General features: G+C 45.8%; 9 protein-coding genes across 11 annotated transcripts in view; 5 read left to right on the forward strand and 4 right to left on the reverse strand.

Moving 5' to 3' along the window:
• Position 1: 1 nt before the first annotated feature.
• LOC6588648 (caspase) lies at positions 2-1,528 on the reverse strand. The gene has a single exon (XM_002013180.2). The coding sequence runs from the start codon at positions 1,340-1,342 to the stop codon at positions 296-298; it is 1,047 nt and encodes a 348-aa protein (XP_002013216.2). The 5' UTR covers positions 1,343-1,528; the 3' UTR covers positions 2-295.
• Positions 1,529-2,403: 875 nt separating this feature from the next.
• LOC6588608 (cytochrome c-type heme lyase) lies at positions 2,404-3,645 on the reverse strand. The gene is made up of 3 exons (XM_002013181.2): positions 3,522-3,645; positions 2,783-3,386; positions 2,404-2,729 (listed from the first exon to the last, which is right to left on the reverse strand). Exons 2-3 carry the CDS (start codon positions 3,373-3,375, stop codon positions 2,471-2,473), a joined length of 852 nt encoding a protein of 283 aa, XP_002013217.1. The 5' UTR covers positions 3,376-3,386; positions 3,522-3,645; the 3' UTR covers positions 2,404-2,470.
• Positions 3,646-3,844: 199 nt separating this feature from the next.
• On the forward strand, positions 3,845-5,565 carry LOC6588551 (NADH dehydrogenase [ubiquinone] 1 alpha subcomplex subunit 10, mitochondrial). The gene is made up of 3 exons (XM_002013182.2): positions 3,845-3,926; positions 4,176-5,307; positions 5,375-5,565. Exons 2-3 carry the CDS (start codon positions 4,177-4,179, stop codon positions 5,468-5,470), a joined length of 1,227 nt encoding a protein of 408 aa, XP_002013218.1. The 5' UTR covers positions 3,845-3,926; position 4,176; the 3' UTR covers positions 5,471-5,565.
• Positions 5,566-5,836: 271 nt separating this feature from the next.
• LOC6588651 (transmembrane protein 181) lies at positions 5,837-8,054 on the forward strand. Its single transcript, XM_002013183.2, has 7 exons — positions 5,837-6,385; positions 6,450-6,706; positions 6,764-6,844; positions 6,913-7,012; positions 7,074-7,351; positions 7,423-7,525; positions 7,588-8,054. The coding sequence occupies exons 1-7, from the start codon at positions 5,935-5,937 to the stop codon at positions 7,959-7,961; spliced, it is 1,644 nt and encodes a 547-aa protein (XP_002013219.2). The 5' UTR covers positions 5,837-5,934; the 3' UTR covers positions 7,962-8,054.
• Positions 8,055-8,423: 369 nt separating this feature from the next.
• On the reverse strand, positions 8,424-10,445 carry LOC6588434 (pre-mRNA-processing factor 17). The gene is made up of 3 exons (XM_002013184.2): positions 9,681-10,445; positions 9,131-9,609; positions 8,424-9,062 (listed from the first exon to the last, which is right to left on the reverse strand). The coding sequence occupies exons 1-3, from the start codon at positions 10,393-10,395 to the stop codon at positions 8,529-8,531; spliced, it is 1,728 nt and encodes a 575-aa protein (XP_002013220.1). The 5' UTR covers positions 10,396-10,445; the 3' UTR covers positions 8,424-8,528.
• On the reverse strand, positions 10,395-10,523 carry LOC113565141. Its single transcript, XM_026986169.1, has one exon. It carries the CDS (start codon positions 10,498-10,500, stop codon positions 10,396-10,398), a length of 105 nt encoding a protein of 34 aa, XP_026841970.1. The 5' UTR covers positions 10,501-10,523; the 3' UTR covers position 10,395.
• A 528-nt stretch (positions 10,524-11,051) lies between these two features.
• On the forward strand, positions 11,052-12,624 carry LOC6588586 (fas-associated death domain protein). Its single transcript, XM_002013185.2, has 2 exons — positions 11,052-11,884; positions 11,952-12,624. Exon 1 carries the CDS (start codon positions 11,131-11,133, stop codon positions 11,854-11,856), a length of 726 nt encoding a protein of 241 aa, XP_002013221.1. The 5' UTR covers positions 11,052-11,130; the 3' UTR covers positions 11,857-11,884; positions 11,952-12,624.
• A 918-nt stretch (positions 12,625-13,542) lies between these two features.
• LOC6588617 (probable ATP-dependent RNA helicase pitchoune) lies at positions 13,543-16,239 on the forward strand. Its single transcript, XM_026986354.1, has 5 exons — positions 13,543-13,773; positions 13,834-14,166; positions 14,366-15,043; positions 15,107-15,732; positions 15,801-16,239. Exons 1-5 carry the CDS (start codon positions 13,587-13,589, stop codon positions 16,125-16,127), a joined length of 2,151 nt encoding a protein of 716 aa, XP_026842155.1. The 5' UTR covers positions 13,543-13,586; the 3' UTR covers positions 16,128-16,239.
• A 4,252-nt stretch (positions 16,240-20,491) lies between these two features.
• LOC6588619 (protein held out wings) overlaps positions 20,492-25,359 on the forward strand; it is a 43,295-nt gene continuing 38,427 nt past the window's right edge. For 2 of the 3 annotated variants that reach the window (XM_026984744.1, XM_026984745.1), the window contains exons 1-2: positions 20,493-20,624; positions 21,361-21,882. In XM_026984744.1, coding sequence (XP_026840545.1) covers positions 21,576-21,882 — 307 coding nt within the window. In that variant the 5' untranslated portion in view covers positions 20,493-20,624; positions 21,361-21,575. Of the gene's footprint in view, positions 20,625-21,360; positions 21,883-25,359 lie in introns of all 3 variants that reach the window. The other variant, XM_026984743.1, reaches the window with a different exon arrangement.

The raw sequence follows: 25,359 nt of genomic DNA on the forward strand, positions 1-25,359 counted from the left end.
GACGAGTATTTATGCGTATAAATAATTTTAAAAAACTTTAAAAGGGCCTATCGCCACACTTGTTGGGCAAGAGTTGTCAATCCGATAGTAATAAATGCTAGTTAAGAGATTAATATATTCGGTAAATTACTGAGAAAATAGCGCTGGTTATAGGATACTATAAACAAAATGAAGTAGAAAAATGTTTTGTAGTACAGTTTCAGGGATACTGTAGCTACGTCTGCGCCCTGCTACCCCTCGCGTATCACACACCCCGCCTTAGCCTTAGCCAACCCATCAACCAGACCAGTAGCCATCAAACTCGTCCGGCGGGGACCAATTGCTTATCGCTGAAACGCAAAATGCGCGTTAGCATCGTGGTAACGCAGGGGATCTGCTTCTGCTGGTGCATCTCGGGTGTATCGGGGGTGCATGACTCAAAGTCAACGGCCACACGCTGCGAGACGAAGGTCAGCAGCGTTAGTATGTCCAGGCGCTTGCCATTGGCAGCCAGCTCGACGCACAGGCTCTGCATGAACCAGCTTCCCCGAGTGGTGTTGCGCCACGAGTAAAACCCGGGGACGGTCGAGTAGGCAATGAGGAAATCGGCATGTACGGGTATCTTGTAGCTCATGGATGAGTCGCCATCGGTTTCGGTATGTCCTCGTTGCATGGTCACTCCCGTGTCCAATCGGTCGCCCTGGCAGGCCTGGATGAAGAACAGTTTCGGCTTGCCAGCCAGCGAGGGGCAGTGATTGGCCGTGAAGAAGCTCCAGATGTTCTCTAGCTTGTATTGGGTGTCTTTGGCATAGATGTAGCCCATCTCTCCGTGCGATAGAATCGCCACCAAAATGCAGTCGCTATCGCCGTGATTCTGCGAGGCCGCCAATTCAATTGTACGTACAATGTCTTTGTAGCGACAGTCCTTGTAGACGGTCACTTCAAAATCGAGCTGTTTCAGCACTCGGGTCAGATTCTCACAGTCCACGTTGGTGCCTGCACGCGACTTCAAAGTGGGCACCTCGAAGTGCTCATGGTTAAAGATCAAAGCCATGCCACGATTTTTGTGTCGCATATTGTACTCTGCAGCATGACGGTCCGTGACCATTTTTGCAACATTTTTGCCATAACTCGAAGAGGGGGATTTATAGCCATTGGCCAGCTGACCAATGGCTCCGCTACCGTAGATGTTGTTGTGATGCGAGGAACTCGAGGCTGCAGCTGTGCCACTGCTGCCACCCACAGATCCAAAGGCGTCTGTGTGATCGTCCGGGTTTTCGTTTTCCACGCGAATTCCTACCTGATCGGTGGACTCGTTGCTGCTGCTATTGTTTGTGTTTGGGTCGGCCATTGTATTTTCCATCAATTTTCCTTGAGCCTGTGGAATTCTGATGAGTCACAAAGAAAACGAAACTGGTTTTCAATATCGGGACGAGGTATCGCGCGAAACTTGTACTAATTATCCTAAGCGAGGGAGAAAGTCAGGCTCGAACTTGCAACAAAGAAAACTCGCGAACAATAGAGTAAATTTTTAGTTTGTGGCGGGTATTTCCGTCGTTAGTTTTTTCTGTTTCAGAGTGACCTTGTGGCAAGCCATCGATAGGGCTATCGATATCTGCTATTACACTGCATTTGAAGAGTATGAGACCCTGCGATAGAAACATTATGCGGAAAAGAATTATACATTGCGGTATATGAATCAGCTGTGTGTGCTGGTGAGCAGACAAACCACAAACACTGTATTGACTACGAAATACCTCACTATCGATGAACTTGGTTTACTATCGATAGATGCTCAAAAATAGACATTCAAATTTCAGAAACTGCAAGCAGTTTAAAATAAAATAAAATGAAATAAAATATATTAAAATGTCTGTTCTGTTACTAAAAAACACCTATTGTGTTATATATTTGGCTATGTTTTGTTTCAATGTTCTGTACGAAAGCAGTGGCAACTCGATTTGGTTTGCTTTCGTCAGGTATTCCACAGATTAATCATTTCATTTTTATAATGACTTCATATATGTTCTTATATACTTATACGTTTTTATCTTTTTGAGCTTTCAGTGTTTCGAAATGATAAGCGATGCATGATGAAATATGCCGAATATTGTGTTGTCTTATGAAATGGAACTCCCACATTTTGTAATTACTGATGAATTACTGAAATTTATATTATGTGCAACCTGTTGATTTTTCAAATAGAATAGACATTTTTATGCGAATAAATTTGGGAGTAGGGAAATACACCCAAGTCCTGCTCTCTGGTAAAGGGAATCCAAAAATCATTTAATGAACAAAACACTTTTCGTAAGTTTCTCAGAACTCAGAGGTGTCAGTATATTTGGTAGGCAGCGTACATAAATGTGTCGCCAATATTTGATACGATACGTTTCCTTTGAAACAACTTAAACGCAGTCAACATTAATTCTACTTTGCTTTAATAACTTAGTCCAATTTTTTACAGATACGATACGATGTAACCGGGTTTCTAGTCGCTGGCGGACGCCTTGCTGCCATCCTTGTCGTTGCTGGCAAACTTGTCGGTGAGCTCGTACCTCCAGCGCATGTAGGTCACGCGCATGCGATCCCAGACATTGTCGACCGAATCCATGGCTGGACGCACATCCAACAGGGCGAAGCGATAGTCCTTGTCCACAAGTCCCCCGTCGTAGTAGTCAATGACGTAGCGGACATCTTTGCCGCAGCGATCCACAATCCAGTCATGACGATCAAAAGGCAGTTCATATCTGGAAATGCTTGAACTTAGAAAGCGAATTGGAATATGTGAGGAATTAGTTACCCCAACAAGCTGCGGAAACGGGCACGGGGACTGAAGTCCTTGGCCTTGCCGCCAAAGCTCTTGAGGCGCGGATTTCCGCACTCTTTGGCATGCAGGGCCTCCCACTTGAGCACCTCCTGCCAGGCCTGCTCATTGTTGGCGTTGTGTATGCGAATGATATCGCCCATGTCCTTTTGGTCCACGTCCTCCTTCTTCCAGCGCCATCCCTTGCGCAGCATTGCGTTCCAGAACATCTGTTGGCTGGGATACTGCCAGAACTGTACGCTTCCGTCCTCGGTCACCTTCGGTATCGTTGATGTCTGGCGATCCGTGGGCAGTGCGAAGGGCTGGCCTGGTGACGGCTGTTGATTGGCCGGCGGCATCATATTGAGTGGATTCACATCGCTATTGTCATGCTGCACTGGGCACTCAGAGGCCTGCTGCATTTTGGGATGTGGGGGCACTGCCGAGGCAGATTTGTTATCGCCCCCCTGCTTCTGGTGCATGGGGCACTCCGGCGGCGGTGAGCCACCTGCGGCCATGTGCTTGGCATGATCGGCCGGCACACCTTTCGGCGCTTCCATCTGTACGTTGAAGCTAGCGTTGTTACCCATTCTGTATTTTTCTAGAAGGATGAGCCAACATGGAATTCTGTGTCACGAGGAAAATTGTTTCTTGGGGCGCCCCGCCAGTTCTCTCAGTTGCGTAACTACAACCGCAGACAAATGGCGAGCCAGATGGTGGGCACAACCACACCTACCTAATCCTTAGAATCACAGATCTTGGAATTCGGTGATTTGTCTTGAAAGCAACTCGCGTTTAAATTTAATTAATATATTTAGTTCATCGCGGACCAGACAGGAGCAGCGGGTAAAATTCTTCGTAAAATACGCGAAGGGTTGCCAAAGTCGTTGAATACAGAATTTAATTCCTTGTCAGGTGTATTTTTTTGTTTTACCAGAAAATAAGGACTTATTCAGAAAAAAAATATATACTAGTCCGCACTGAAGCAAAGCCAGAAAGGTTTTAAAATGTGTTTAATTCAGATGCGAATGTAAAACGTTTTGTTCGGTGACAGAGTTGTGGAGTGTGCGAGCCAATACGAGACGTTTTCCAACACCGACCGATATTGTTTTTGGGCAGATTTAAGATTTTTGCTTGAAAAGTGAGTTAATTCAGGGGAAATAGACAGTTAAATTGTGCGGTCATTTAACCAGCCAAAAGCCGTGTGTAGCAGGAGCAAAGGCAAATTTCTCAGGACCTGCAAGCGCCTACGTTGATGACAAATTACGGCACAATACAGTCTGCTCCTGTGATGTAACACACAAACGACAAAGTGCCACCGAGCCGAGCCTATATTATTGTTTATATTAGATGTACGTACATTTTGAACTGTTAATTGTTTCCCCCACAGAATGACTGCCGTGTTTCGTGTTGGCCTGGTGCGGCTCGTCAGCCGCGGCGCCACTGCCCCCAACGGCCTGCTGCAGGCCCAGACGAACGCCTTGCCCGCCGCCTTCCAGCAGAAGTGCAACATCTCTGGCAGGACAATGCGCGGCGGACCGCGTGTGCCCAAGGAGGCCCCGTATCCGTACAAGACGAAGAAGTACAGCGTAGTCAATGCGTTCTTCGACAAGACCTCCAAGCGTTTCGATGAGAACTCAAAAGTGATCTGCGTCGAGGGTCCCATTGCCTCGGGCAAAACGAAATTCGCCAAGGAGCTGGCCGAAGAGCTGGACATGCAGTACTATCCGGCTGTGGATTTGGATTTGATTTACATCAATTCATATGGCTATGATATGCGCAAGCTGGATCCCGAGCTTCCGCCTAGCTGCCGCAGCTATGACATTCGCAACTTCTGCCTGGATCCCAGTCACGACCTGGCCGCCCAGTTCCAAATCCGCATGTACATGCTTCGCTATTCGCAGTACATCGATGCACTGCAGCACATTTTCTCCACCGGCCAGGGAGTTGTCCTCGAACGCAGTCCCTACTCGGATTTCGTGTTCATGGAGACCATGTTCCGCCAGGGCTATCTGTCGCGTGGCGCCCGCTCTGTCTACAACGAGATCCGTCAGAACACCATCGGAGAGCTGCTGAAGCCGCATTTGGTTATCTACTTGGACCTGCCGGTGGATGCCGTTCAGAAGCGGATCAAGGCCCGCAACGTGGAGCACGAGGTGAAGTCGACGGTCTTTAGCGAGGCGTATCTGCGCGACATGGAGATCCTGTACAAGCAGCAGTACCTCAAGGACATTGCCAACCATGCGGAGCTGCTCATCTACGACTGGACAGCCGACGGTGAGACCGAGGTGGTCGTCGAAGACATCGAGCGCATCGACTTCAACCAGTACGAGTCGGATCCGCATAACAAGAAAATGATCGACTGGCGCTTCCCGCTGGAGAGCGAGTGGTGCGAGGCACGCATCAAGTACTGCCATGAGAAGCCCGATCTGATGAACTACTTCAATGTGCCACGCTTCGACGTGCCCGAGCTGCTGCGCAGTGCCGACGACAGCAAAGTCTGGCGTGATGTCTGGTTTAATGTAAGTCCGACGATTCTTTCGCTTCCCCATTATTATTCGCATCTCAATCTGTATTTTCTGATTGCAGGCGCCCGGCATGAAGTTCCGTCCTGGCTACAACGCGGACATGGGTGACTCTGGTCTGATGACCAAGACGAAGTTGGGCGTCAACGAGGCCGTCTAGAGGGTTTTTTGCAGAGCGTTTAAAATTGAAATCATCTGGCGAAAATGTGTTAATTATGAAATAAAACAATCTAGTAAAATAATGGTAATGCCAATCGCTTGAATTGTAAGCAACGAACAATTTAAAATTGATCTTCGGGGGGCGGGAAACGGCATAGATCCAATATTTGTCTATGGAAATCCGATTAATACTATATTTATATTATCTTTCAATGATGATATGATAACAGGGCGCACGCGCAATGCATGTCAAACGGCAGACAAACCAGCCAAACAGCCACCCACCCCCACGGGAGACGCAACCCAAAACATATGCGAGAGTTAGGCCAAAATCGATATTTTCCTCAAAGGGCGCACAAACGTCGCAGGGAAAAGCTGTTCAAAAACAAGTAGAAGGGAATGGTTTACAAAAGCTAAAGGATTGGACTCCCAGACTAGCACAAATTACTTCCACTAGCCAACCAGATGGCCAAGCCACACTCGGACGGAGATGCCTCTGGTCTGGGCTATGCCTACCAGCTGCCGTCCGGAGGCCTCCTGCTGCGCCTCAAGTCCTCTCTGTCGCAGTTCAGCGATCTGTTCAGCGACTTTAGCAAGTACATCTCGCCCGCCTACCATCACGACCGTTGCGAGCGATCCGTGCATATGCGTCTCTACTCGATGCACAAGCGGGAGTTCGTCATGGTATTTCTGGGCTTCTTCACCTGCTTCGGACTGGGCATCATTATTGGCCTCACAGGGCCGCCCATCACCAGCACTTCGACGCTGACGGCCCAACAAGTGCTGGCCAACACAACGCTGGCCCACAGTCCCACGGTTCTGGCCACAGGGCCCTTTGCCATGAAGTCCCCGCTGACCACCACGTACTCACAGCAGCTGTGGCTGATAGCCAAACTGGTGACGGACAACAACGATGGTAGGTCTCCTAGGTAGGCCCCTAATACCATAGTAGTTTTGATTGCATCTATCTATCTTCTTAGATGAACGCTATGACAAGAGTTTCCAGGTGAGCGTATCCATCGATGGCATCAATGAACAGCACAAGCCGCTCAGTGTTCTGGGTTCTGGAATGGCCCACAATCGGACGCGGCATTTGGTCTGTGCGCGTAACGATTGCGAGGAGTTCACGGTGATGCACTTGGGCTTCCTCGATTATGCCCACTACATCATCACGGTGCGGTTCTTTGGCCTAGAGTCCTTTCATCAAAAGTACAACATCCGCAGCATTACCTTCTATGTAAGTCTCGATCCTCTGAAGCTACATTTTCTACATTTATCTTTAATTTCTCATTAGTTCAAGACGTACAGCCCTGAGTTTACACAGATTGAGATCTGGTTTAGGTGCATCTTTCTGTTGTTTACCTTCATTGTTATAGTAAGTGCTTGGTGGATAGGTAGAGATGGAGGCCAGAGACCTGTACTAATCCCTTGATCCCTTTTCAGTGCTGGTATGCCCACACCCTGCGCAAATATCCCGTCTACGATTGGTCCATAGAGCAGCGGTGGCTATCGGTTCTACTGCCGCTGCTCCTTCTCTACGATAGTGAGACACAGACGTTGAATTCTTAATTTTTCAGAGTGTAAGACTCTCACTTCTTTTGCAGATCCCTTCTTTCCGCTGATCTTTCTAATGAACTCTTGGCTGCCTGGAATGCTGGATGCCATTCTACAGGCCACTTTCCTCTGTGCCCTGCTCATGTTCTGGCTGTGCATCTACCATGGCCTGCGCCAGAACGAGCGCAGCTTTGTGCGTTTCTATTTGGTTAAGGTGATTGTCGTGCTGCCCATTTGGCTGTGCGCCATTGTGCTGGCCACCTGGGAGAAATGCAACGAGCTGAGGGACCCCACCTACAGTCACTTCGTGGACACCAGGAACTACAATGTGAGTAGTGATCCTGCTGCTTTCTGCAGGATCAGTCGGTCTCTCTTTCTTATGGCGCATATCCTCTGCAGGGCTTCAAGCTGTTCTTCTACATTGCCTGCTGCATGTATGTGCTGTACTTGGTCCTGCTGCTACTCCGTGCCTACACCGAGCTGCGCTCCATGCCCTACTTTGGTGAGAGATCCCCGTCGAGAAGCAGCCAATGATCAATCGTTATAATCGGTTCCATTTGACAGACATGCGCCTCAAGTTCCTGACGCTGCTGATGCTCTTCGTGCTGGCCATTTCCATCACGGTGACCACCAGCCGTTTTGGTTTTGGTATACTGGAGGACAACTTTGTGGCCTCACTGAACACCACCTACCGCAGCTCCGCCCAGTTCATGTGCTTCTACGGCCTCCTTAACTTCTATCTGTACACCATGGCGTATGTGTATTCCCCCGATGGACGCTTCTCCCAGGCCGAGCTGGCCGTCACCAAGGACAATCCCGCCATTTCCATGATCGATGACTCCGACGAGGATGTGGTCTATGGCTCCGATGAGGAGTCACGACGCCCGCTCACCTCGGTGGGTGGAGGGGGTGGTAAAAACGAGTACGACAGCGATTAATAGGCGGTAGCGATAGATTGTTTCAATCCAAATATTCCATTGGTAGAGCGGAGGGAGGGTCGAAGTGCTAAATAATTGTACAAAATATTCTCTAAAGTTATAAAAGTAAATAAATATAACGAATTTCCGAAATTTAAACCAAGATATATCAAAGTTTTCTAAGGGACGCTCAAGCCTATATATAGGAATATCAGTTCCTCATACAATCCATAGAAATGAGGAACTATAAGGAAGAACCGAAAACATCTTAGCACCCATACATTTCTTTGGTACAACATTTTTCAAGATTGGCTTTCGGCTCTCTCGAATTTGTGTTCAATCTGTTTAAAATATTTATGATAATTTTCTGATCATAAATGATACTTTTGTCGGGAACAAATAGTACCTAGCCGCATCTCTTAGCCGGCTTTTCTGATCAGTTTCGACTCATAATCGAGTCGTATTTCTAATCATACACGAGTCTTTTTCGAGTCCTACGTTTCTTTAAAGAGGTGGTGCGCAATATAATCAATCAATTTATACATCAGTTCTTATGTCTAGTTACAAATTATTTTGTTGGTTCGAACCTTAGTCCCAATATTTGATCTGTCCATCCCAGCCGGCAGTCGCCACTTTGCTGGCCTCGTGCGGATGCCACAAAGCACTGATGCAGACGCCATCGTGCGCCTGCCATTTCTTGTACATTTTCGTTGTCTTCCAGTCCCAGATGTAGCACTTCCCATCGCCATCGCCCGACACCAGGTAGCTCATGTCCGGCGAAAAGTCCAGTTGGCAGGCATAGCCCGACACCATGTGCCCGGTGAAGGTCTTCTTTCGGTTCATTTTAAAGCGATTCAGAGCGGAAAAGATTACGATTTTGTTGTCCAGCGATTGGCAGGCCATCCATTTGCCGTTTGGTGCCAAGGTAACCGCCGGCATGGAATGCATAGTTGGGTCCGCAATGTACTTCATGTCCACGGGTATATCCCACTCCCAAATGCGCATCGATTTGTCGTCCGAGGTGGTCACAAATCGACGATTGTCATCCACAAAGGTAATGGTGCTGACAGAGCCCAAATGCCGGTCATATTCTTGGACAATATCCCCGCTGCGTGTGTCCCACTGTGGATAAGGAAAGGAGGGAATCATTAAGGGCTAATCTGAAGGTTAATCTGTTGAGATGAACTAACGCAAATGATCTTCTTGTCGGAGGTGCCGGCCACAAACAGATGCTGCTTGCTGTTATCCGGATGGAACTTGACACAGAATGGCATCTTGCGGGTGGTGAAGCGAGAAACAACATCGCCAGTTTCCGCATCCCACAACTTTATGTAGCGATCGTATGAGGCGGACAGAAAGTGTGAGCCCTTGTTGTTCCACGCAATGTCCTTGATAGCCTGCCGATGACCAGAGAAGGTGCGTATGCAGCGTCGCTCGCCATATACCTCCCACAACTTGACGCGACAGTCCATAGAGCCGGACAGCAGGAGATGGGCCGTCTTGGGGAACCAGCGTATCGAGGAGATGCCCTTGTTGTGACCTGTCCAGGTGTGTATGTGTGCCTTGGGTAGGAAACACTTGGGTGGCGGGGCATTGGAACGCAGATTCACACCCAGATCGTGGGGTGCATGGAGATACGAGCGTCCCTGGTAGTCGTAGGCATCCTTGACTGTACATAAAACATAACAGAACCAAGTATTAGCAGGCGTTTTTCTTTTTGGAGTCCTGTGTCATACTCACTGTGCAGTGTCGCCTTCTCCTCGAGCGGCTTGTCTTCGGGAATGCGGCCGCGTTTGTGCCGCTTGGACAGCAGCTCGTCCAGCTCAGCCCGTTCCTGTTCATTCGGTTTGGCCACACTTACCTCGTTCTCGTACTTGCCCCAGGGTCCCAGAAAACCCTCGATATCATCGGGCTTGTCGTTCTTCTCCTGTTTGCGCATTTTCTTTGCCTTGGGCGCCTCGAAAACCGTCTTGCCATTGTCATCATATGCCGACTGCAGGTCGCCCACAAACGTCTGCCCATCGGCCGTCTCGTCCACGCTCGGATCCAGGGCATAGCCGTACGTGTGAAAGGTGCGTCGCTGGTTCTCAAACTCAAAAGCATTGATGTGCGCCTTTTCCACGTATCCAGCCAGAGTGTTTCTTGGCGCTCGCTGTTGCATGGTCAGGTCCGGATGGTCGGGACCCTTTACAGGCGCGTACATTTCGTCGTAGCGGGGATTGTACGTTACCTCCTTGAGTGTTGGATCCAAGGTGCGCGGAACTGCAGACGCTCCAATGGGCACGACAACGGGTGCTGCACATATCGCTATGGCAGAGGACACCGAATGTGTCTTGTCTACGGGCATCAAATGAGCAGGAACTGATGCTGCTGCCCCATCGGCAGCGGTGGCGGTAGCGTCCTCATGGTCGGAGTCCCCTTCGGAGGAGCTGGCGTAGGATTGCAGGCCCAACATTTAGAGGCTGCGCACAAACTCGGTGTACTTGTTTACAAAGTGCTGCAGATAAATCACGATTAGAGTGTACAGCAGAAAAACAAAGACGTTTATAGAAATTTCCATCAAAATTGTATTTCATGCAGTGTGACCGGGGACTTATGACCCTCAGAAATATACCGAAATATACCGTCTCATTTTTAAAATAGACCGTAAATGTACTGGTGAAAAAACTAAAACTGAGCCCACCTAAGCCCCTTTATTTAAACAGGATAACAAACACCGGAAATAATACTACTAGTGATTACTCTTGTAGGTCCATCCTATACTTTATCTTTACTTGGCGAAAAGACACCGATATCTTCAGCTAAAGTGCACCAAAATCCTTCAAGATTAATCGTTTTTGAGGAGAGTATTTTAATACCCGCTGGTCGACAATGGGCTAATAGTTATCTGCCCATGATCGGATAATCATATTTCTTGAATTTGATATTTGATTGAATCTTGCTAGCTAGCTAGTACTCTCAGACCTGAAGACATATTTTTATCCAATTGATAGATCACTTTTCTACAAGATTGGCTTATATAAAAAAAGGTGAAAAATGTACGCGTAAGTGGTATTCATCCCTAGTCAGCAACTTGATAGGCAAAACAGCTGTTGGCCGCAAAATATTTACCACAGAGAAAACATTTTGTGCCACAGCTTTTTCGTTTTCTTTTCGTTACCGTCTACTCCGCCCGACAGTATTAGTCATAATGCCTGGAAATCATTGGTACGATATACTAAAGAAAATAGCCTGTGAAGGCTCTTCGGACATTGACCAGCTGAAGGGGATCTTTGAAAAGGAACTTTCAAAGAGAAAATTCGACTCTATTCGGAATATTGAAGATCTAATTGATGTTCTGGAACGTGCGGATATGTTGAGCCTGGATAATGTCGAGCCCCTCCGCAAGATGTCCTCCCATAACCCGAAACTGATTGAAGCCCTGGACAGGTACGGGACCCTCGTGTCGGCTCCTCGGGAACCCATCAATATCTATCAAGAAGAACGACTGGCTGAGGAGCTGCGGCAACACCTACGCATTAGCCAGGCTTTCCAAATAGTGTCGGCTCCAAGGGTAGCACCTCCAGCATTCATCCGTGCTGCTGCCCCTACGCCGCCACCGCCACAGCAGAACTACGTGACACCAGCTGCATTTACGGATCGCAAACGCACGGCTGTTTTTAATAAGATATCTGAGGAACTGGGGCGATTCTGGCGAATATTTGGACGGAAGGCGGGCATTGGTGAGGGCACCATGGACGACATCGAAGAACGATATCCCCGTGATCTCAAATCTAGAATTTTACATCTGCTGAAGTTGATTGAAGAGGACGACTGCCATGACCCACGACAATTCCTGATGCGTCTCTGCCGAGCCCTGACGGAATGTGGTCGGAACGACATAAAAAGGAAGGTGGAGCAAATAATGTCCCACTAATAGCGCTAGATTGTATGGTGAACTAACTGTAAGTAATTAATGCACAGCGAAGGTAATATAATATAAAAGATAAAACAACCGATTCTGATCTACAGATAAAATAGGGTTTTCCCCTTAGATAGGCGTTGTATACCTACATATATGTACATACATAGCTGCGTGGCAGAAAACCAAAGGAATCTAAGAGTAGTTACTTTATAATTTTAGTGATCGTGCTGCACTACGCTTCAAGTGAGTTTCACTAAACGGGAAAAGCATGCAGTATGAGCGGATACTTCCGAATTTTAGTCGATCTAGTGGTCGACTTTTGAATGTAGTTTAAAAAAGACGATCAAATATTTATTAAATTGGCATTGTCACTTGTACCTCATTCACTTTCGATAGCTGTTTCTTGGTGTTAGCTCTCCTTTTTTTGGGATTCGCTCTCTTTTCCGTGGTGGGATATCCTCTCTCGTCGAGGGATTTTTCATCAGATCAATTTGCCTGCAACAAACATTCATACCTTTAAATTATGTACTTTAATTAATGTACTTGGATCGCATATGGTGATGATTGGAACTTCATTTTCCAACAATTGAAAAGGTAAACCCACCGGAAATGTACTCGATAACAATATTCAGGGACCTGGAGCAGATTCAGAATGTTGTTAGGCGAAAATTGGACCTTGAATGGTATACCATTCAAGCTGAACCACTTTAACATTTTAAAATTATCAATAAGTTACTTTTAATATGTATTTGATACACATCAATATAATATATCCATATACACATATTTTTTCATGTGGTTGGGTAAACTTTTCCAGAGGTGCAAATATATCGTACATTAACGGAAACGGGTTTTAAACGGAAATACGGGAATTTTCTTTTCAACCAGTGAAATCGTCAAAAATGTTTGTCAACCAGATATTTTCTTAAAAAAATCGTTGTCGGTTTCAAAATGCAACGAAAAATGAGCAACTTTCCGCAAAATCTACGGAAAAGGATTTTATAAAACTGAAGAAATATTTGTCCTCATAGGCTCCAATGAAACTAGTCAGTCTCTGATTTATATCAACGAAATTTTGCAGTTTATTGTCTTTCTAGAGTTCAAGAATAGGACTCGGGATCGAGATATATGTATATACAAGACACTTATCATATGCATGAATATGCCTATAGCATATCATTCTGAGAAAATTCCTTTATTAGTTACGTTTTAAAACAGGTATTTATTATAGGGTATACAAAAGCATATACTACGGCTTGCACGCAACATGTCTTCAAATACCAGCGACTGTTTTTTTGTTGAACTTTTTTGCTAAAACCTTTTTTTATACAAAATCAAATAAAAGCAAGTATTTAAAATAAGTCAGTCAGGTAGATAATTGATTGATTGATGGAATAAAATTATGTGGGCATGGCTCAGGGTTCTATCTAGCTAGAAATATTCGACGGAATATCGAAAACGAGGAACATGTATAATAGAACATGAATTCATCAATATATTTACGGTATATTTTGAAAATGAGACGGTATATTTTGGTATATTTCTGAGGGTCATAAGTCATCGGTCACACTGCATAAAACCCAATAAATAAATGAATTTCTTTACATGTGAACTACATGCTACCTACAAAGTTTCTACATATTAACCAGCACTGCTAGGCAACACGTGCGCGCTTGTTTTGCACGAAATTTTGTTTTAAGCACATCTTAGTACATATTAATAGATAATTTAATAACCGCAACATGTCGATCAGGGAGAAACTGCTGATGAAGAAGATAGTGAAGCGTGAGAAAATGAAGAAGGAGCTCTCCCAGAAAAAGGGCAAGAACAAGCAGCCAGTGGCAGTGTCAGAGCCGCCTCAACAGAACGGGAAAAAAGTGAATAAAAAGCAAAAGAAGACTGTAAAAAGACCTGCGGCGGTAGAAGAAGGTGTTATTTGGGAATATTAAACATGGCAGAACTATTATAACTCTGATTTTTCCCTTGCAGATGATGATCTGGATGAGGATTTCCAGAGCGCACCGCTTCTCCCCAAGAAGAAACAACAGAAAAAGAAGCCTCAAATACAAGTGGCCAACTCTGACTCGGATTCTGATGAAGACGATGAGGATGAGGAGGATGTTGTGATGAGCGAAAGCGATGAAGAAGATGATGATGATGAGGAAGAGGTCGCCCCGCCATCTAAAAAGAAAAAGCAAAAAAAACTACAAATCCAAGTCGCAAACTCAGATTCCGACGATGATTCTGATGAGAAAGATGATTTGAATGAAAATAGCGATGAAGATGAAGACATAGAGGACGACGAAGGGTCCGATAATGAAGGTTAGTAAATAGACAACATTTTAGACCGACATTCTAGCCCATAATGATGATTTAAAGGCGAATTTGAGAGGCCACTGGAACAGCGAGTTAATGCTGCCAGTTGCCGGTATGAAAACTATTTAATTTCAACTGATAACCAAGCAATTTTGAAGTGCTTCCACTTGTTACAAGCCATCAATAATATGAGTATCCTCTATAGCTGCTGCACCAGTGCCTGCCAAGAAAGTCAAGCTGCTGCCCAGCAAGACAAAGGATCAAAATGGAAAGTCCAGCAACGACGACGAGCCTTTTACCGTCGAATCTTCGCTGGCGTCGTTAGACCAACGTGATTCGGATGATCGGTCGTTCAGTTCGCTTAAAGGCGCCGTCTCTGAGGCCACATTGCGTGCCATCAAGGAGATGGGTTTCTCTGAGATGACCGAAATCCAGGCGAAATCGCTGACACCGCTGCTGAAGGGACGCGATCTTGTGGGTGCGGCCCAAACAGGCTCCGGTAAGACACTGGCCTTTTTAATACCCGCCGTGGAGCTGATCAACAAGCTGCGCTTTATGCCCCGCAATGGCACGGGCGTCATTATCATCTCCCCCACCCGTGAGCTGTCGATGCAGACATTCGGTGTGCTCAAGGAGCTAATGGCACATCATCATCACACCTATGGCTTGGTCATGGGCGGCTCCAATCGACAGGTGGAGAGCGAGAAGCTGGGCAAGGGCATCAATATACTTGTGGCCACTCCTGGACGCCTCTTGGATCACTTGCAGAATTCCCCAGATTTCCTGTACAAGAATCTTCAATGTCTGATCATTGATGAAGTGGATCGGATATTGGAGATTGGTTTCGAGGAGGAGCTGAAGCAAATTATCAATCTGCTGCCAAGTGAGTAACCCTTTAGCCTTTGGTTGGTATTGTACTCTTCTAATTACTCTGTTTTATTACCAGAACGACGTCAGACAATGCTCTTCTCGGCCACACAAACGGCTCGGATTGAGGCCCTCTCGAAGCTGGCCCTTAAGTCGGAACCCATCTATGTGGGCGTCCATGATGACGAGGTGACGGCCACGGTTGATGGTCTCGAGCAGGGCTACATTGTGTGCCCCTCGGAGAAGCGTCTGCTCGTGCTGTTCACCTTCCTCAAGAAGAATCGCAAGAAGAAGGTGATGGTCTTCTTCTCGTCCTGCATGTCTGTAAAGTACCATCACGAGCTCTTCAACTACATTGATCTGCCGGTGACCTCCATACACGGCAAGCAAAAGCAGACGAAGCGCACGACGACCTTCTTCCAGTTCTGCAATGCAGAAACTGGTATCCTACTGTGCACAGATGTGGCGGCACGTGGCTTGGACATACCACAGGTCGATTGGATTGTCCAGTACGATCCCCCAGATGATCCCAAGGAGTACATTCATCGTGTGGGTCGTACGGCACGAGGATCGGGCACCTCGGGGCATGCTTTGCTACTGATGCGGCCGGAGGAGCTGGGTTTCTTGCGTTACCTCAAGGCAGCCAAGGTGCCACTGAATGAGTTTGAGTTCTCCTGGCAAAAGATTGCCGACATTCAGCTGCAGGTGCGTGTAAAGAGAGAGAGACAGTTTTAGTGCGATCTTGATTGTATATTTGAATCTTCGTTTTGCAGCTGGAAAAACTGATAGCCAAGAACTACTTCCTCAATCAATCGGCCAAGGAGGCCTTTAAGTCGTATGTGCGGGCCTATGACTCGCATCAGCTGAAGCAGATATTCAATGTGAATACGCTCGACCTGCAGGCGGTATCCAAGAGCTTCGGATTCCTGGTGCCGCCCGTGGTTGACCTTAAGGTGGGCGCCGCCAAGCGACAGCGGCCCGAGAAGCGTGTGGGTGGCGGCGGTTTTGGTTACTACAGACAAATGAATGACACATCCGCCTCTAAGCAGCGTCACTTCAAGCAGGTCAATCGTGACCAGGCCAAGAAATTTATGCGTTAGTGAAATGTACGAAATAGTTTTTAAACACCCGTTAAGATACCATTGTATATTGTACAATCTTTCTTTTATTTGTATATTGTATATGCTGTGAATATATACGAGCATATGTATATGTACAATTGTACCGATGTTCGCGTAACCATTTTGGCACCGCATCCCACTCGGATCTCGCATCTCGACATGCGGATGTGGCTTCTCCTTATTTGTCTGCGCTCGCTCTGTTTGTTTCAAATGTTTATTGTCGAATCGATCCCAACCGATGGCTGGCTTAAGCGATGGCTGACTGGCTGGCTGGCTGGCTGGCTGGCTGTTTCCCAAATTTGGCACAAAATTTGTTGTTTCATTTCATGAAATTGTGCTGTGCCAGTTTTTTTGGGCCCACGCTTGGACGGAGCTGCTGGGGGCTGGCTGCGGCCAATGCTCCTAAAACTGTGGGCCAAATAGTCCGATAATCTAACGTTTAATCAATTGAAATAATGCTCGGTGACTTATGGGCGCCCACTGCACAGGCCTTGGCCAATTGAAACAGCATTGAATCCGCTGCCCCGATCCGAACAGTGATCAATTTTCCAATAAAAACACGTTTCTCCCCCCCCCTCCCCACCACGGCCGCCGGAGCGAAGAGTCACCCACGAAATAAATATAAAAAAACAAAAACTAAATGCGCAACCTAATGAAACCAAAAACGTGGGACAGCGAGACGGTGGGACGGACAGCCCATCAAAATGTATCAGCAAATTGGAAGTCGGACGGTCATAGACATGGGATGGGGCGTGGGCGCAACGAATGTCTAAACCAGCAACGCCATACGATACGCCCACTGCGATTCGCTCCACCTCAAGCGGCAGCGAAGCGCCTTCGCACCAGCACCAGTACCAGCAGCAGCAACAGCAACAGCACCAGCTCGAACGATGGATTTCTGTGAATGAAAACCCGTGGTCGTCGCGTTCGATTCATTCATGCAACACAGCAGATCAGATCGAAGTTTAGCTTAGTTTGTGGCTCTTGTGCTTGTTAAAACCAATCAGCTGGCTTCACTGCATAATATGCAGTCTTTGGGGGGGGGGGGGGGGGGGGGGGGGGGGTTTTACTTTATGAATGAATACGGCAGATTGCAGGGGCAGGGCAGGAGAGGCAAGCTCCACCTGTGGGCTGTGACAGAGGAGCTGCATGCGTTCAGGCGACAAAAGTGGTAATAATAGTTTGGGGAATAGAATCCAGACATTAGAGAGGTTTAAGGCTCTTTGAAGCACTTTAATTTGTGGAAAATTTGATAGACGACAGAGTACTTTCCTTAGAAATCCTCTTCAGATCATTCGGATTTTACTGGGGGATACTTAATCTCGTTTTTGTTTCAATTTTTCACAAATAAGTCGCTATAAGATAAGTCAGATCGAAAAATGTACGTCTTACTGGGAGAGAGCACTTGTTTCCTTTCCTTCCTTAAATACCTTTAAAGCTAAGCCACACTGGGAGAGATAGAAAGAAATCAAGGCAGGTTCCCAGAAAAATTGTAAAAGAAAAAAATTAATAAATTAAAAGGTATTGTTGCATTAATTGTTTTTTATTTATAATTTATCTTAGGCTAAGTTAAATATTTCTAAGACATGGTCTACAGAGGTTGACAAAGTTTTTTGATATTTTGATATTTTAGGGTGTCTTTTAAACGGTTTCCTGCTGCTGCATGCATGAGGGTGTGTGGGTCTGTGGGTGTGTGGGTGTCAGAGCCGCAAGAGCTGGAGGCAGCCCCCTCCCCCATGTAATGGAACTACAAACCGGTTAACAACCAGGCTACTGCCTGTCTTTTGGCCAACATTCTGCTAATTACAATCGCACACAAAGGTGGTTTTCTGTGTCGGCTGTAAATTAACCAATGAAATGCATAATTTGGCGGCAACACAACAGCCCCACAAAAGAGCCAAATTTGCATTTGTAGCCATAAAACGTGCGGCACACAGAAAAGGCAAGCCCCCAATGACACCCAAGGATAATAGCAGTAGAGTGTGAAGAGTGCTGCTTTTTTGGGGGGCGCACTTCCTTATACGAACTGCGTCTCGCTTTGGAGGTTTGGGTCCCCGAGACAATTGAAATCAATTTCAGAGATCACAGAGTAGGGGAGATCGGATCGGACCAATGATCAAAGCATAATAATAGCTCTGGACAAAGCTGTGTGAAAAATTCAGTCCTCAAATCAAAGCACTTTACAGCTGCTAGAAATCTGTTGTTTTGCGGCCATTCGGACGCATTTGGGATTTAGGTTTTGGGGGAAAACTGAAAGTGCTACAGTAAAGATACACATACGTATAATGAAAAGCCAAAGCCCAGGCGAGATTAAGCGCCCACATACCAATCCCCACAATGCCACAACAGATGTGATGTCCAAAAGTTTTTCGTAGGTGTAAGAGTTTTTGGATTGGAAAGGGCTTTTTCGGAGATGTACATATGTATGTATGTAAATCGAAAAGCATTGACACATATTTCAATGGCAATAAAACTGTATAATGTGGGGACGGCCTGTATAAACACGGCCCACACACATACCCCTTCCCCTCCCCCTCCCCCTCCCCTGGCAAGTGCACACGAATTTGGCGGACTTGTCCGGCGAGGCGAGATCCGATGTGGTTGTGGTGTGGTGTGGTGTGGTCTGGTGGTGGGCGCCTGCCTGCTTTCCAATGTCCACGTCCACGTCCACGTCTTAACTTTCACGTCTCATTTAAGTGCATGCGGGTGCTGAACACACGGAAGCCGCAGCCGGAGCCAAAGTCAACTGAAAACAAGAAAGAAAAGCTGGCTTTTTGAGGAGCGAAGCTTCAGATACCCTTGGATACTATATGATTTTCCAGTTAAATGCTACAGAACGATGTGTAAAGAGAACCAATAAAGTAATCCATTTAAGACAAATATTCCATTGCAATAGGGGGAATCCGTAATACCCCTCTACCAAAGGGTACCAAAAGAAAAATATCTTATGCTATGGAAAGTAAAAGTTGTCTTTGGCATAGGGTGGCTTATATGGTGCGTCGCCAGGCACCACCACCGGACCAGACCAGTCAAAACGCAGCGAATGCCAATTTTCCCACATACATTTCAGCATTTCATTTCAGCATTTGGCTTAAAGACAAAGTTAACACCAACAAGGTTCGCTGTTCATTTGCATGGTATTTTGGCTTTGCCCCCGCATCGATATGCACATGTCGGAGAACAACAAAACGTCCGCTTGGTTTTAATCTGCCAGCAATTTCCGTGCGTAATTAATGCCTCCACTCCATGTGGAATTGGAGGGGGAACGTTGTGAGTAACCGCAACTCTTCATTTATACCCGACACTTAGTCAGTTTGGCTCTCCTCCGGCAAACGGCGCTAACATTGAACGACACAGAGTGCGAGCGGTAGACATCGAAAATTAGTCATAGCGAAGGACAGACAGACATGGCTCAATCGATTCGGCTATTGATGCTGATCAAGAATGCATATATATACTTTATGGGGTCCGGAAACGCCTCCTTCTGGGCGTTACACACATCTATTTTCACCACAAATCTAATATACCCCTATACTCGTTTTGAGCATCGGGTATAATAATTCAAATGAACGCCAACGCGCCAAATTGGTTGAACATTCTCCTACCAGGTGGCAACGCCAGCTTCTTTGTTTTATAATATTAGCTTTGGAAGCAATCTTAGGGCTGAAATGAACAAACCACATGTGTATTTAGCTACATTTGGGATGTTTTATAAAAAGTCAAGTCAAATATTCGCATTTTAAACGAAAATATCTGCATTTATACAACCAGCTGTAACTCTATTCGAAAAACCCATGCACGAAAAAGAGGGTGCGACTGATATTCGAAACTGTAGCGAGAGAGCCACACAAGAGAGCAAGTGACGTCACAAATGACACTTTCGTGCGGTTGTGTATGGCCGATTGACTGAAACACCTAATTATTTAGTGTTATAGGTGTAAAATATACACAGAATTGGCTTCTTAAACTAATTATAGGCTTAAAACAGTGAACTTTAAGGAAACTTAAAACAAAATGTATGTAATGATATTATCTGTTAAATAACATTTTGTTCAAAACGATTAAATTATGCATTTATATTGTTGTAAAAAAATGTACAATTTGTATTTATAGATGAATAAAATGTACCTGAAATTCCCTTTGCCTCGATTAATATTTGTATCCAAAACCGCCAAGTTTTCAAAATCGCAATTGTGACATCGTGCGGGCAGAGAGCTCAAAAGAGAGCGAACATCGAAAATCCCACCCTCTCGATCGCTATGCCATGATCGCACACTGACTACCTATCGCGCTCTATGCTTCGCATTCAGATTCTTTTTCTCTGTCTTCGCGTTCGGTTCAGCTGTAGGAATAAACGGTAAACGGAATCGCGTTCAAGCAAAGTCCCCGAGATCGATCCCATTCGTTCTTCTCCGACTCGAATAATAATAAAATAATCACATGAAAAGAAATCCTCATTCGGTTAAATCATATGAAGTGTGTATATTGGATATTTTCCAACGCGTATTCCAGTGAAAACCAAATGAAGGCTAAACTAAACCCAAGAGATAAAACAGATAAAACAGGGCCGTCTGCCCTGCCATCAACATAATCAGCAACTGTGCATATTTCTGCAAAATTTCGAATACTTCCAAGCGAATTTGAAGATGGCTCGATAAAGCCTGGTAAATGTCGCACTGGAATTCCTTCAATTGTGCTAATTAATTTCATAAATTTGTTAAAATACGCTGGAAAATGTGTAGAACAATTTGCATATAAAATTATTTTCCTTTTTGTTGCCTTTGCTCTCTCTGCGGGGCTGCAGCAGCCGTATCAGCGAGTTGGAGCGAGCTAGCAGATATTTTGACATTCTGCTTTCATTCATCTCCGCCGCACTCACGCTCACTATCAAATTAACTGCGCTCTCTTCTCTGTCGCCGTCTGGCTGCCTGCGAGAGTGTGTGTGTGTGTGTGCCTCTGACTCTGGCCTGCCTCTTTGCACACACGATCGATCTGCAGCGGCGGCGCTGAGGAATTTTCTGTCTTCTCGCTCTATCTGTCTCTCCTGGCTTTTGTGAGTGTGTGCTCGCTCACGCAGTTTTTTGTCTCGTTGCCGTTGCTAAAAGGCAAAAAAAAAAAAACGAAATTTTTTGGGTGGAGTTGTTTTCATTTCGTTTTCTTTTCCGCAAATACATAATAATAACACATTGATCGTTGTGTCTCTCTCTTGCAGTAACGTGTTAAAGAAAATTAATGAAATTGTGCAATAAGTAAATGAAATCAGAGAACAATCAACGAAATAAAAGAATCTCTCAAGAGTAAACAGTTTTCATTTCAAAAGAATAAACAAATCTACAGAGCAACATTCTCTCACACGATTGCTCTCTCTCTCTCACATACACCCCCACAAACTCACACACACATATAACCAACAAACACAGCAACATAATGAGTGTTTGTGAGAGCAAAGCCGTTGTGCAACAGCAACTGCAACAGCAATTGCAGCAACAAGCTGCCGCTGCTGCCGCCGTCGCAGCCGCTGCCGCCGTACAGCAGCAACAACAACAGCAACAACAGCAGCAGCAGCAACAACAGCCCCCGCAAGTGGTGGTGCCCCAGCCCCATCTGACGCCCCAACAACAGCAACAGAGCACACAGAGCATCGCCGACTATCTGGCCCAATTGCTGAAGGATCGCAAGCAGTTGGCGGCATTCCCGAATGTCTTTACGCATGTGGAGCGACTTTTGGATGAAGGTAGGTGTGGGGTTCTCCTTCTATGTATGTACATCCTTCTATTAATCAATGCCCAGGCACTGTTAGCAGAATATCCCTGTCTCTCTGGGAATTTCCCTTGGCCCAATTGGGGAACATTATCTGTTACTGAATTACCCATTCCAAAGGGAAAAGCTAAATAAAATTTCCTTCACACTCCTGTACGATCAAATGTTAGGCATTTCACTGTTAGCCCTTAACAGTCATGATTACTTCTCTAGCGGTCTGGCTTTAATGGGTTAAAGACCTGCTGCCTGTCTCTCTCCTTCTTGTTATTCCCGGCCCCTCTTCTCTTCTCCTTCCCTGCCATTCGAGTTCATTCCACCTTACAGCAGAAGAGCGGCGGCGGCGGCGGTTGTTTGTTATTTTTAGTTACTTCCTTTTTGTGCGCCTCTTCGCGAGCTACTCTGACTCTCTCTCTCTTATTGAATCTCTCTCCTTTGGGAATCTGTCTCTCCCTCGCTGTCTTTGGCCCCCCACTCGCATCTTATGTTGCGTTCCCCTTTGCTTTTGTTGTTCTTATTATGAATTCTTTGTTGACTTGGCCTTTCGTACACAACAGAAAGAGAGAGAGATCAGTGAGTTGAGATGTGCCGTTGCATGTCCCCTCCCTGGGGGGCATCCCTCATACTCCACTCAAGAGTTTCGACTACATTGAAGTGCGGTAAAAGTGTAGCACTGCGCGCTGCCCACGCCCGAAAATCAGCCTTAAGGCAAAGGCAAAGGCAAAAGCAAACACACACTTTTGTGCGGAAAACCAACAAAAGTCAAGCGAGGCCGGGCCGGGACGGGACGCCACTACCTGGTCGCATCTCGCAGGTCTCTACTGTGTGTATCTGTGCGTGTGCGTGTGCGTGTGTGTGTGTGTTTGCCCAACATCTGTTGCCCATATGCATATATGTATAGCCAGTAATGACAAAATTATGTTGCACAGATATACACTACACTACACCACAGATACCCGATATTTGGTTTTGGGTTCGCTTTTCGCATAGCTGCAAACTAGTTTCCCTCTCAACAAATTGTATTTGCTAAAAGCAAAGCGTTGACAATTTGTAAAACTCGTTCGACCAGACACAAAAATCACTAAAAAAGACAACAACAACTAAAACTAAAACAAGAATATTCCGAGACACTACTACGGACTGTGGCCATACCCGTTACCCGTTAAAGAACCGAAGATTACTTTTGGTATACCTAAGACCGAAGAAAACCCATGAAAACAGTTCATGACTCCGCGTATCCCCTGTAGTGTCGCTGCCTTCCGCATGTTGCACATGAAAACGGCATACCCTTGCACTCCGAGGAGGAAATACCGTGCACTACAATCCCTGCTCTGGGCCGGTGGGGCTCTGGCGTAGCTGTCTTATCAGCTTAGTGGGAGTGAGCCACAAGCCACACTCTGGCCAAAAGCAAGCTCTGGCGGGGGGCTATGGGAACCGGCAAATCCGTTGGACGCGGACCACAGCTTGGACGGCCGCTAACGGCTTTCAACTTTTCAACTTCTGCCACTGCCACTGCCTTTGGCGGTGGGGGGAGGGGGGCCCTCTGCTAGAAGTTTTTTGTGTTTTTGTGTTTTTCTCATTTGGCAACTTTCTCTTTTCAATTGCTGTCGTCGCTTGTTTTTGTTTCGTTTTCAACAACTCGACAGCAAAATTTCTCCCGAAGAACCCTAAAAAAAAAATTAAAAATTAATTATCATTCTTCAAGCCGTGATCTGTAATGAAGAAGGAAAGGAGAATTATGTATAATAAGGATTGGTAAGCATAGGTCGAAAGAATGCAAAAATATGTCGCATTATTCCGAAGGAATTCCAATTGTTTTTAAACATTTCGTTTCGTAGTAGAGAGGGTTCAAAATTTCAGTCTAATAATCCCAAAAATAAATGTGTTTCCTTAATTCTTGAAAACTGAAAAATCAAAAATGTTAAGTAGCTTAAAATAATTTTGTATATTTTGTTCGTTGTTGCGAGAGATCTAATTAGGTTCCTGCCTTACCCCAAGCGGCGGCAAACAACCAACAACAAGACCGACCCCAGAGACCGACGGTGTTTGAGGTTGCGGTTTCCAATTGTGGTTGCTGTTGTTGTTGTTGTTGTTGTTGTCGTCGGTGGGTTGGGGGCGTGCAACAATGTTTGCTTCGGGTTTTGTTCCTCCTCTTTGGGGTTCTGTACTCATCCGTGGGGCAATACTACCTGTTGGGGCGTCCGTTTATTTAAAATGCACAGCTTGTGATTACATTTGAATAGATATCCCAAACCCCCATACCCCCAAACCCCATGCCCCATACCCATTGCAGATGTGCGTGTGTGTGTGTGTTTGTGTGTTTGTGTGGATACAGTGCGGTTCTAAATTATAGTTTGCCTCTATAGATGTGGTGGCTCTTTACCTTTACCTTATTTCCGATCTAAATTCATCCTAAATCCAAAACATGGGGGTAATTTCGAACAACTAATTTAATCGATTAATTATCGATAACAAACAACACATTATTTGATCGATATCATTAATATTAATCAATCAATCATTTGTGAGGTTTCATATCTATAAATGATTGATCGTCAAATGCTCCTGTAAAATGTTGCAGTTCAACAGCTCAACAGCCAGTCAGTCAGACATGAAACGCACTGTAAAGACCCACGTACATGCACATACATAGAATATATAGTATTTTTCTACATTTTTGCTCTTTCTGTTTATTTGCCGCGTTTTTTTTTATTTTTTTTATCGTCTTCATTCCGCCCGACGCTTTTGGCACTGCTGACATAAATTTCTGTTGCTGTTTGTTTTTCGGTTTTCTGACTCACGCCGCCCCAAAGCGACGACAGCGGAGGCGGTGGCGGAGGAGGCGAAGAATAAGTTTCGGCATTCGAGAGCCGCGAAAGAGAGAGAGAGAGGGAGAGGGAGGGAGGGAGGGAGGGAGAGAGGGGCAGTCGTTGGTATTGTATCTGTTAGATAGCTTTTATGACACACGCCGCTGGAGCACGTTTCTGTATATCTGTTGCTCTGGCCATAGCTGTATCTGTATCTGTATCTGTATCTGTATCTGTATCTCCGGCTGTATTCTGTTTCTCTCGTGGCCTATTCATAGTCGTCGCATTTCGCACAGTTGAAGTGTGCCTAGACTGTGAAAAACACTACTGGACCTGGACTGTGCGACGTCAGGCCCCAGACTCTCGGATTACCGGGCGACGCGGTGCCCCGTACTCGAAGCATAACTGCACGTACTATAAGATCGCGCATCTTCCATCTTCCGCATGACGTTTGTTTACACAGCCGTGCGCGAGATCTTGGCTAAAAAAAGATGCAACCAGATAGAAACAAAAACCATCTTTTGATACACTTCATATACTATATACTATCTATTATATACTATATACTATGATGTATGATATATATATTTGGTGAGAAAGGAGACGCCCCAACACACACCTGACCGAAATAAATTATATATTACTAT

This window comes from Drosophila persimilis, unplaced genomic scaffold, assembly GCF_003286085.1.
Source record: "Drosophila persimilis strain 14011-0111.01,24,50 unplaced genomic scaffold, DperRS2 tig00000000-arrow-pilon, whole genome shotgun sequence".
Classification (NCBI taxonomy): domain Eukaryota; kingdom Metazoa; phylum Arthropoda; class Insecta; order Diptera; family Drosophilidae; genus Drosophila; species Drosophila persimilis.

What these genes read in the sequence shown, in the direction of transcription:
- LOC6588608 (XM_002013181.2), bottom strand. Translation starts at nt 3,375, where the DNA reads ATGGGTAACAACGCTAGCTTCAACGTACAGATGGAAGCGCCGAAAGGT. An exon ending in CGTTTCCGCAGCTTGTTGGG is followed by an intron (nt 2,730 to 2,782) that starts GTAACTAATTCC and finishes AAGCATTTCCAG; the next exon opens with ATATGAACTGCCTTTTGATC.
- LOC6588586 (XM_002013185.2), top strand. Translation starts at nt 11,131, where the DNA reads ATGCCTGGAAATCATTGGTACGATATACTAAAGAAAATAGCCTGTGAA.
- LOC6588551 (XM_002013182.2), top strand. Translation starts at nt 4,177, where the DNA reads ATGACTGCCGTGTTTCGTGTTGGCCTGGTGCGGCTCGTCAGCCGCGGC. An exon ending in GGCGTGATGTCTGGTTTAAT is followed by an intron (nt 5,308 to 5,374) that starts GTAAGTCCGACG and finishes TTCTGATTGCAG; the next exon opens with GCGCCCGGCATGAAGTTCCG.
- LOC6588617 (XM_026986354.1), top strand. Translation starts at nt 13,587, where the DNA reads ATGTCGATCAGGGAGAAACTGCTGATGAAGAAGATAGTGAAGCGTGAG. An exon ending in ACCTGCGGCGGTAGAAGAAG is followed by an intron (nt 13,774 to 13,833) that starts GTGTTATTTGGG and finishes TTTCCCTTGCAG; the next exon opens with ATGATGATCTGGATGAGGAT. An exon ending in TTGCCGACATTCAGCTGCAG is followed by an intron (nt 15,733 to 15,800) that starts GTGCGTGTAAAG and finishes TTCGTTTTGCAG; the next exon opens with CTGGAAAAACTGATAGCCAA.
- LOC113565141 (XM_026986169.1), bottom strand. Translation starts at nt 10,500, where the DNA reads ATGGAAATTTCTATAAACGTCTTTGTTTTTCTGCTGTACACTCTAATC.
- LOC6588651 (XM_002013183.2), top strand. Translation starts at nt 5,935, where the DNA reads ATGGCCAAGCCACACTCGGACGGAGATGCCTCTGGTCTGGGCTATGCC. An exon ending in GCTGCTCCTTCTCTACGATA is followed by an intron (nt 7,013 to 7,073) that starts GTGAGACACAGA and finishes CTTCTTTTGCAG; the next exon opens with ATCCCTTCTTTCCGCTGATC. An exon ending in TGGACACCAGGAACTACAAT is followed by an intron (nt 7,352 to 7,422) that starts GTGAGTAGTGAT and finishes TATCCTCTGCAG; the next exon opens with GGCTTCAAGCTGTTCTTCTA.
- LOC6588434 (XM_002013184.2), bottom strand. Translation starts at nt 10,395, where the DNA reads ATGTTGGGCCTGCAATCCTACGCCAGCTCCTCCGAAGGGGACTCCGAC. An exon ending in GGAGAAGGCGACACTGCACA is followed by an intron (nt 9,610 to 9,680) that starts GTGAGTATGACA and finishes TTTTATGTACAG; the next exon opens with TCAAGGATGCCTACGACTAC. An exon ending in CCGACAAGAAGATCATTTGC is followed by an intron (nt 9,063 to 9,130) that starts GTTAGTTCATCT and finishes CCTTATCCACAG; the next exon opens with TGGGACACACGCAGCGGGGA.
- LOC6588648 (XM_002013180.2), bottom strand. Translation starts at nt 1,342, where the DNA reads ATGGAAAATACAATGGCCGACCCAAACACAAACAATAGCAGCAGCAAC.